The sequence below is a fragment of the Phocoena sinus genome, chromosome 6 (genome assembly GCF_008692025.1).
Source record: "Phocoena sinus isolate mPhoSin1 chromosome 6, mPhoSin1.pri, whole genome shotgun sequence".
Taxonomy (NCBI): Eukaryota; Metazoa; Chordata; class Mammalia; order Artiodactyla; family Phocoenidae; genus Phocoena; species Phocoena sinus.
The window spans coordinates 36929657-36939804 of NC_045768.1; the positions used below are offsets into that span (position 1 = coordinate 36929657).

The window sequence follows — 10148 nt, forward strand, 5'->3', positions numbered from 1 at the left end:
AAAATGAACATCACTTTGAACTTCAAGATATTATTTTTGAGAAATGGAAGATCATGTGGCTCCAGAGTAGAGCACAGACGAGAAGGGCCCTGGGCTGAGGGCAGCAAGTGTGGAAGCTGGTGCCATAACCCAGGCACCCATGGGGCCTGACCCAGGTGGGCAGTCAGGCAGAGAGGGCGGAGGTGAGAAACCTTGGGGACATTCAGCTGATCGCAGAGGTGGCTGAGGGAGAGGGGGACTGTGCGCTGGTGCCCGAGCTTCTGGCTTATTTGGGTGGATAGTGCTCCACCCTGAAAGAAACCCTGAGTTATGGGGAAGATGAGAGAATCAGGTTGGAGGGGGTGGGATGGGAGGGTGCTGATGAGCTTGTTTGGATGCATTTGTGGGCAACCACGGGGTGGCAAGACAGACCTGTTCCTAAGCAGCTGGAAAATAAGTGGGGACAATCTTCCAATATTTATTTTGACCTGTGTCCTTGAAAAAAAAATTCCAAGAGACAAATCATAGTATAATGGGAAAATCTGCAACTGCTGCTGCATTATTTAAGGCTGTTTTTTAGTCCCTAAACTGTGTCAAGTTGTCATTCTTTATTGTGAAGGAAAGAGAAGGACATGGAAAGGGAAATGGAAAAGGGAACCTGCAGAAACTCATGCACCTGGCTCAACCCCTGACTTCACGGTCCCTCACAAGGGCTCGGAGTCTCACCCTGTACAGCAATTCGCTTTCCTTAACCTTTCATGAGTGCAGGTCCCCACAGCTCTCCTGGAAGGAGACACCCCATTTCACAGCCCAGGATGCCGAGGCCAAGGGTAGGGGTCATAGCGCCCCAGCCTCAGGTCCAAGGGGCAGGGCTGCAATGAGACCTTCAGATTCTCTGTCCAGTGTCTCTCCTGTGCCCTCCTCACCCAGCCAGGGCCTCCTGGAGAAGCACAGGGAACCTGGGGTCTCTGAAGCCCCATAGCTGCCAAATGTGCAAACTTGTATAGTTGCAGAGTTTGAATTTTAAATTGGGCAGGGACTGAGAGGTGCCCAAGGGCAAGGAGCACACGACATGTCTACATGGCAAGGGACCAGGAGGCTGGGCCTCAGGGCCTCCCCCCGGCCCACCCCAGCACAGTGTGTCTGCTGGTAATGAACTCAGTACTCCCTTGCTCTGCTCTCCCAGGCCTCAGGTCACCTCACCGGGCAGCTGCTTCAGCCACCTGCCTGCACTAATGCCACTGGGCCAATAAGTAGGAGGTAAGGAGAACCCATCTAGCATGTTGACTCTTCTCATGAACTTTTTTTAAAACATGCAAAAAACCAGAATATCTGCTTGGGGAAGGGAACATAATGATAGTAATAATATCAGCTACCACTGACTGAATACTTACCATGTGCCAAGCTCTGTGCTAAGAGCTTTCACTGGATCCTCAAAATCACCCCATGAGGAAATACTATTCTTATCTCCACAGGTAAGGAAGCTGAGGCTGAGAAAACAATTAGCAAGTGGCAGGTCTGGGACATGGGCCCTGGTTGCTCTGACTCACCGCAAAGCCCACACTCACCTGCTTTGCTAACACAGCGAGGAATGTGAAGCAGGAATCCCAGATCCAGGCATTTCCGGGAAATTGTTAACAGGAGCTGCTTCTTGTTATGCCTCTCACCTTCCTTTTAAAATAATATATAAAGCCTAAAATAAGTAGTAAATGGTTCAAACTAGATTTACCAGCCAATGAAATTGACATGATATTTACCATGGAAAGTGACCCTGGGTCTGTCAGGCCTCAGGGTTGGAAGTTGCTAGAAAGATGTGAGGAGGGAATGTTTTGAAGGTTGCACAGAGTACCAGAGACAAGCTAACTGAATGGCTCCATTTCACTCAAGGAGAAACTGGACCAAGGTCATATAGCAGAATCGGAACAAAGGCAAGAATCCAATCTGGGCCCCTCACCCCAGGCCAGGGCTCCTTCCATGGCATCTCCCTGCCTCTCAGGAGGGGTAAAACTGGGGAGTGGATTAGACAATGATTCTCAGAGACACTCAATTTCCTATCACTCTGGATATCTGACTTTCCAGGACACGACAGGGTGAGAGGCCTGGCAGACAGATGCTAGAGTGATTTTCTGAGCGTATTGCGAAACACCATCGTACCCAAGTGCTCTGCAACGTTTCTGGTCCTCTTCCAGCTGAGCATGTGGTAGGACTACACAGGCCGGTGCATTGTGGGCATTTGGGATACAAGTCACTTCTGGGTCGGAGCACTTAACTTCTGGCGTGAGATGCTCTGGTGTGTTCTTCCCCAGCCGTAACAACTGGTGATGTCCCAGGTGGTGGAGCCAGGGTCTCTGAGGATGATGACCTGGAACAGAGCCCCCTGAAAACCTGCAATGGACATGTAGCATGAGAACTAAACCTCTGTCGTGGTAAGCCACTAAAATTATGAGGTTGTATGTTATTGCAGCAAAACCCAGCTCATCTTGACTGATGGAGCAAGGGAACTGCAGCTGCTCCCTCATGTCCCAGCCTGGGCCCACGCTGCAGTCAAAGCTGTTGGTAACCTGGCAGCATGGTATTTTCTAGACACAGCCTTATTTCTTTGGGGTCATAAGCCTATGGCCTAGTGGGTTGTTCCTAACTTCCATGAATGTGTTATGATCAGACTCTTAAATTTTAAGGAACCCCTATCACTCTCCTGATTTAGCTCTCCAGAGAGAGCAGCTATCCCTGCAGGGAGGAGACTGGCTCCACTAAAGCTCTCCTCCCAGCAATCACACGGCTGCATCGTTGTTCTGCTGGTGTGTGCTCTGGAGGAAGGCGAGAGAGAGTGATCTCAAGGTAAGAAATCTGGGATCAGGATTTTGGCAGAAGAAAAGCACTGGATCTCAAATGGCACCTCCTGCGTGCAGGCACTGCAGGGTGTTAGGGATGAACTGGACACAGCCCTTTGATTTCCACAGCTCACAGTCTATTGTGTGAGAGAGAATGACACACTAACTGCTAGTGGCTGTGTGAGCATCATGTTTTCGGGATGGTCAGTTCTGTGGACTGGGAAGGCGGGCCCCACAGAGGAGGTGTGTGTGAGCTGAGCCTTGGAGGATGAGTGGAAAGAAAGGCCGCTCCAGCTGAGGCAAGTAAGAGAAGAGGGACGAGACAGAAGTGTGCGGGATTTGTCCATCAATGGGGAGTGGTCTGAGGCTGAGCAGGGGTGCATGAAGGTACAGGAGTTGAGGCAGGAGGGCAGACCAGAGCCTGATGACAAAAGCCCTCAATTGCCTGTGCCATTCCCACTTGATTTTTTTGTTGGAGACAAGGGTGGGGAAGAGAAATGCAGAGTCAGGCTATTTCCCACCTTTTACCTGCCTGAAAACACCCTCCACACCTATGTCCAGTGTCAAAATTTGAGGTTAAAAGGTCTTTTTTGGGCAACACACCCAAAAAAACACCAAGGCCTTATAGTTGGATCTGAAATTAAGCTTTGGGCTTAATCCAGCCACTTGAAGTCACAACCCAGGAAAGATGCTTCCTTTTAACTTCTTCTTTCCAAACCTCAGGTCTTACTTTACATCCCAGACTCAAAGAGAATCTCAGAGGTTTCTAAAGCTGAGAGAGGAAGGGACGTGACCAAGGTCACCAGAGAGCAAGGAAATGAGTGTAAACTGTTAGGCCAGAAGCCGCATCTGCCTCTGCTGTATTCCCAGCACCCAGCACATAGTAGGTGCTCAATAACAATTTGATGAATGAGGGAACGAATGAACCATCACAATCAGGCAATTCTTTACCTTTCTGTCAAACTTCAGCAAGAAAATCGCTACCTTTATATGTTTACATGGATAAGATTTACGGTCATTGGCTGACCCAGATTTATCAACTACCCCTGTATGTTCCAGAAACGCCCCTAACAATCACCTTGATTTAGGCTGGAGGAGGGAAAACCAGCACAGGCTCTGGGGAGAGAGGGGGTCATGACAGATGCTGGAGCTCTTGTGCAGGGAGGTGATGAGCCCAGACCCAGCAGATGCCTGTGGCTGAGGACGCAGTCTTTGATCTGGAGCCTTGCTGCTGGGTGGCTCACCGGCACTTTTCTGTGTGTCTCATCTGGCTACACAAAATCCCCATTTTTCAGAAGGCAACTGAGTCTCAAAGGCCAAGTGACTCGGTCAACGTCACACAGCTAGTTAGAGCCGGAGCTGGGATGCAACGCTGGGTTTTCAGAATCCTGCGCTGAATATGTTGAGTGACTGTCCTTGGCAGCACTCGCTGTACGAGGTGCCGAGAGGAAGGAGACAGTCCTGCTCTCAAGGGTGGTAGAGGAGACAGGTGCACAACACAAGAGGATGGCCAGGGGCTGTGGGAGCACAAGAAGTGGGCAGGTGACTCTGCAGGGTGCAGGAGGGAGAGGAGGAGAGATGAGCTGGACCCTGAAGGAGCAGGAATGCCCCCACTGGGGAAGAGAGGGAGGACTGCCTACAAAAGGGAACTTCTTGGGCAAAGATGTAGTGCTGGGAAAAAAACATGGTTTATTCAGAAGAGGGTGAGCCCATCGGCCCCTACAAATGACAGATGCAATTAGGCAGAAGGAATGAGGGGGAAGATCCAGCCCTGGAGGACAGACAGGGTTCCAATGCTGTCACAGGACATAGGCCTCACAGTAAAGCTAGGTGTGAAAGGAGTGAGGGAGGGGGTAGTTATGTATCTTCTGAAAGGTTAAAGTTCACCCTCAGCTCCTATTTCTCCCTTACACCAGGGAGCACTGGGGCTACAAGACAGCTTTCCCATCTAACATTTGACACTTCACTCCCTCGTGACACTGGCATTTCCCAAAGAGGCTGAGACCAGCTCAGAAGAGCAATGGAAGCTACCTGGGCAAAGACCGCAACCTTTCCCACCCTCCCTGTATAAAGCTAGTCAATGACTGATGACGCCTCTACCACATGAGACCTGGTTTCCCTCTTTGTGTGAGATTACTGCTGATATTATTCATCCTAAAAAGCAATATGGAGGCCAAGAAGAGAGTCACTTGGTTTTCAGGACCAGGGTTAAATGCTGTGACCAGTGGCTCTATTGGGATATGTATGTTCTTGTATGTTCTTTTAAAAATCAATGGATGGTCTGTGATTCCTTAAGGAGGAATGGCCAGAATAAGGCTTACACATCCTATGGAGTGGAAATGTTCAACCTTTATGCCCAAAGGAACGCTAGGTGAGCATCACTCATCACCCACCTCCCTCCCCGAGCTCATCTCACTTAAGAAAGAGGGGCAGCACTTGTGACCGGTGTGGCCTCTTTTTATCCACTTATTTTTCGTACAACTATAGCCCCAGCACCTAAACAATATCTAGCACAGAGTAGGCATTCAACGAATATTCAGTGAATGAATGAATCTGAAACACTATGGGCATAATTCAGCCGTAAGAAGTCATAACCTAGAAATGATGCTTCCTCTTAACAGGCAGGAACGCTTTAGATTCCAAAGGAGCACCTGAAACATGAACCCTACTCTATCGTCTCCCCTGAGCCCACCCAGGGGAGAAGACAGATGAGTCTAGGGGATTAGAATGGGTCCCGCCTCCCCTAAGTTACACCAGAACTGCAGAGCTGAGAGGGCTAGCTTGCAGACCTGAAGTCCACTCTCTTATTATACAGATGGTGAGACTAAATTCCAGAGGCAGGGCTGACCCCCCCCAGGTCATACATCCAGGTTGCTTGGCTCCCAGGCCAGCTGGTGCTTTTTCCAACACCCGTGTGGTCCAGATGGGAAAGGAGGGAGAATGAGATGGATGGGGTCAACCAGACGGCCGTGACAGAGTATGTCCTGCTGGGGCTACACGAACACCACAACCTAGAGATGGTGCTGTTTGTACTCTGCCTGGGCATCTACTCCATGATAGTGCTGGGGAACGCCCTCCTCATCGGGCTGAACATGCTGGACCCGCGCCTGCACAGCCCCGTGTACTTCTTCCTCTGCAACCTCTCCCTCATGGATATCTGTGGCATATCCTCCTTTGTGCCTCTCATGCTGGTCAATTTCCTGGAAACCCAAAGCACCATCTCCTTCCCTGGCTGCACCCTGCAGATGTTCCTGACCCTGGCACTGGGCTCCACGGAGTGCCCGATCCTGGCCGTGATGGCGTGTGACCGTCACGTGGCCATCTGCCAGCCGCTTCAGTACTCAGAGTTCATGAGCAGGCAGACATGCATGTGGATGGCAGCACTGAGCTGGGGGACAGGCTTTGCCAACTCCCTGCTGCAATCCACTCTCACCTGGAGCCTCCCCTTCTGTGGCCACAATGTCATCAACCACTTCTGTGAGATCTTGGCAGTGCTGAAACTAGCCTGTGGGGACATCTCTCTAAACGCGCTGCTAACAATGGTGGCCACTACTGTCGTGATGCTGGCCCCGTTGCGGCTCATCTGCCTGTCCTACGTTTTCATCCTTGCTGCCATCCTGAGGGTGCCCTCTGCTGCTGGCTGGAAGAAAGCCTTCTCCACCTGCTCTGCCCACCTCACAGTGGTGGTGGTTTTCTATGGGACCACCTCCTTCATGTACTTCAAGCCCAAGGCCAAGGACCCCAACTTGGCTAAGATTATTGCATTGTTCTATGGGGTTGTGACACCCTCGCTGAACCCCATCAGCTGCAGCCTGAGGAACACAGAGGTGAAAGCTGCCGCCATAGCTCTGCTGAGGGGAGACCTGCTCTCCAGGGAAATGTCCCGTTTTTCCTGTTGCTCTCTATCAGGCAGGACAGGCTAGGGTACACTGTGGTCATGATTTCAAAATTTCAGTGGCTTAAAACCACAAAGGCTTTTTCTCACTTACGCTGCAGGTCCATCAGAGGTTGGCTGGGGGATGTGCTCTGCACCATCGCCTTCATCCCTGTGGGACTCAGGATGATAAAGCAGCCACCATCTGGCACATTGCTGGTCCAAGTGGCAAAAGGCAAAGAGAAAATGACAAAGCCTGCGCTGATTCTTAAAGCTTCCGCTCAGAAGTGACCTGTTACTTCCACTTCCACCTCACTGGCCAAGGCAAGGCGCACACCAGGGCTGACACTGAGGGGGAGGGAACACCCACCTACCACGCATCTGGAAGGAGGGGGAGGACTGAAGAATTTGTGAAGAGCCTAGTGACAACCACCCACCCTACAGTCAACCCAGGGGCTACTGGAGATTTCTAGAGCTTCCTTTTCTCGGACCAACTGTGCTTCACCGGCTGCTGCCAGGTTCATCATCCCAGGAGAGTGCTGGTTAGCTCTCTTGTGGTGGCTTTGGACTGGGTCGAGCTAACTAGGGTGGAACTGGGCCTCCCAGAGTTTCCTTCCCTGTAAGGTTCTGGGATCGGGTGGACCACGAGAGAAATCCACATGATGGGAGGTGAAGGCGAAGCAGCACCGTCGTGGTGGGAGCCCTCACTTGCTGTCACCGGCCTGGGACTCACCTTGCTGTCAGCGCAGCTGCTCCAGCTCCTGCCACGCCACCTGCAGCTGCTCGGAGGTCTGTGCCAAGTGCAGCGCCACGCCAGAGAGTGCCAGCTCCTCCTGCAGGTCACCAGTGTCACTGAGCCTGAAGGCAGCGAGGCCCAGACACGGGCTCCGGTCTGTCCTCACCTCCCCCTTCACGCCCCCCAAGAGCAGCTTCAGGCCCGACACCAGGTGCAGAGGCCCAGCTTTGCACAGGCTTCTCCAACTGCTCCCACAATCAACAGCTCTGTTCTCTACAACAGGCCCCTTATATCACTCACGCTTGTCCTACTTTGGCCAGACCCTGGCTGATGCCTCACTCAAGAACCTACGATGGCTCCCCTTAACCACAGAATGAAGCCCTAACTCTTCAGTTGAGTTCAAGCCCTCCAGAACCCAGCCCGCCACTTCTCCAGTCCGATGTTCCACTAACCCCCTTCACACGGTGACCCCCTCGCTACAGTGTCTGTACTGCCTACACCTTGGTGTCTCGCTCATGCTCATCTCTGGCGAGACCTGGGACTATTTTTCCAAGCCACCTTAGACACCAGCTCTCTCACACAGCCTTTCCTGGTGCACTTTGAATAGTCTCTCTTTCCTTTACGTCCCACAGCACTTTGTTGGTATCTTTCACTCGGTATCTATCCCATTCTGCTTTGCATCCATGGTATTTCACCACCACGTGGGCTCCTTGATGGCGGGATTCAACCAGGTCTGGCTTGTCTCTGCAGCTCCCACAGAGCTTTCCCGATAGAGTGTTACTGAACTGAACTGTCCCTCAGAAGCCCTCACAATGTCACATCTGGGGATTGGATTCTGTGCTGCTGGGTGTGCCCTAGGCAGTTGTGGACAGTCCAGGGTCTTAGTCCAAATGTGTGGACAGACATGAGCAGGGAGCAGCAGTATCTGGGGGCCACGGCCATGTATTCCAGGAAGTCACTTGAACAAGTCAGGGGACAACAAAGGACCCCTGCTTTGGGACCCAGGAGGCCAAGGTTCCAGACCTGGTTCAGCTGCTCTGCCTGTCACGGTCTTCTTGCTGGCCCTCTCCCTCCAGGAATCCCACAGGCACCTCAAACTCAAACTATCCACAACTGAACTCATCATTCTGCCCCACAAAGGTGTGTCATCATCTCAGGGAATGGCACCAACACCCGCCCCAAGTCACCAAGCTAGAAACGTGGCAGTCACCATAGGCTTTCTTTCATCCCTCACCACCCCACACATCCAAGCAGTCACCATGTCCTAGAGAATCCACCTCATAACAGCTCTCGGATCAGTCCCCTCCTTTCCACTGACACTGCCTTCACCATCTCTCTCTCAAATAGTGCAACAGCTGTTTTGCTGCACTTTCAGCCTCCAAATCCTCTCCAAAATCCATCCTCTGCACCAGCCGTCAAAACACCTATCTGAAAAGACAAAATAACGCAAACAAAACAAAACAATCTGATCTGCTACTCTCCTGCTTAAATCCCTCCAATGAGGCCATTGCTCATTTCCCTAGGATAAAAGCCAGACCCCATGTACCTGCCCAGCCTCATCACTGGCTGCTTGCCTCCGCCCTAACTCCACACACACACACCCTGCAGGTCCAGAGGCCCTGAACTAGTCCCAGTTCCCCAGTAAAGATCAGTCTTTCCTGCTCCTGTGTCTCCCCCTTGCTGTTGCCTCCCATGTCCAAACACCTGACCTTTAGCTAACATACATTGGAGACTTACCACATAGCAGGCTAGGTACTATACTAAGTGTTCTAAGTGCTTTCCTGCTTGGGGACCAGATGGGATGATGGAAATCTCAGGGGAGGAATGTGATATGGACACTGGTGACCAGAGTGAACACTCTCCCAACATCTTGGCATTATGGAAACTCATTCAATCCTCACTCAATGCCCTCCACTCCATCCGGCTTCCAGAAAACCCCTTCTGATCCCTCCTAGCTGGGTGGGGTCTGTCTCAGCTCTGTCTCCCTCTTCAGTGCCTTCTGTACTCTACTATGTCCTGAATCCCAGCTATTTGGGCTCATGTGTCCTAGTGATCTGTGTGGAATAATATCTCTGATACAGGAACAGACACCTAGCCCACACCTCTCCTTCCTTCTCACCATTCAATTGGTGAATGTGATGTGAGATGTGACCTTCTCACATCACACTCTGCTCAGTGCCCGAAGGAAGAGATGTGATTGCAGAAAGCAGAGAACAAAGAGAGGTTTTCCTGGCATCTGAGTTTCAAAAGCCTAGGCTCTAAAGGGAACATAAAAGACTTAAGGCATAAACAAAAGATTTGGGAGAAAAATGTAAGAAAAAGTAGGTGTCCCCACCTCCAGATTAACAAAAGATTCCCTAAGCTAGGGAGAGGAAAAAGCAAGGAGGAGGGGATGTAGTGAGAGCATTGGCATAGGAGGGCCCCAAAAGGGAGGGGCCCTGAGCGCCACTCCCCAGACCAAGCCCCTGGACAGGTTTGCAGGGTGTGAAAGCTGGAACTCATGCATTGTTGGTCAAGTAAAATGCAGAGCAGGACCCCAGGCTAGAAATGGCTTCAAGATGTCTCTGGGTAGCCAAGGTCTCACAAGTCTTTGCGTGTGGCACAGAAGTGGTGGAGAGCCTCAGGACTAAAAGGGTTACACAGATGGGGACAAGAAACCACTCTGGGAACGCTTGCTTGTACCACTAACTGGGGACCAGGTGGGATGATGGAAATCTCAGAGGCGCCA

The 10148-nt window shown here is 51.4% G+C and overlaps 1 protein-coding gene and 1 long non-coding RNA gene across 2 annotated transcripts; one reads left to right on the forward strand and one right to left on the reverse strand.

Annotated features, from left to right (window-relative positions):
• Positions 1-1152: 1152 nt before the first annotated feature.
• On the reverse strand, positions 1153-8119 carry LOC116755880. Its single transcript, XR_004350488.1, has 3 exons — positions 7418-8119; positions 6800-6900; positions 1153-2364 (listed from the first exon to the last, which is right to left on the reverse strand). It is a non-coding gene; the product is annotated as an uncharacterized LOC116755880 (long non-coding RNA).
• On the forward strand, positions 5756-6873 carry LOC116755873 (olfactory receptor 13C7-like). Its single transcript, XM_032635894.1, has one exon. It carries the CDS (start codon positions 5756-5758, stop codon positions 6731-6733), a length of 978 nt encoding a protein of 325 aa, XP_032491785.1. The 3' UTR covers positions 6734-6873.
• Positions 8120-10148: the final 2029 nt, after the last annotated feature.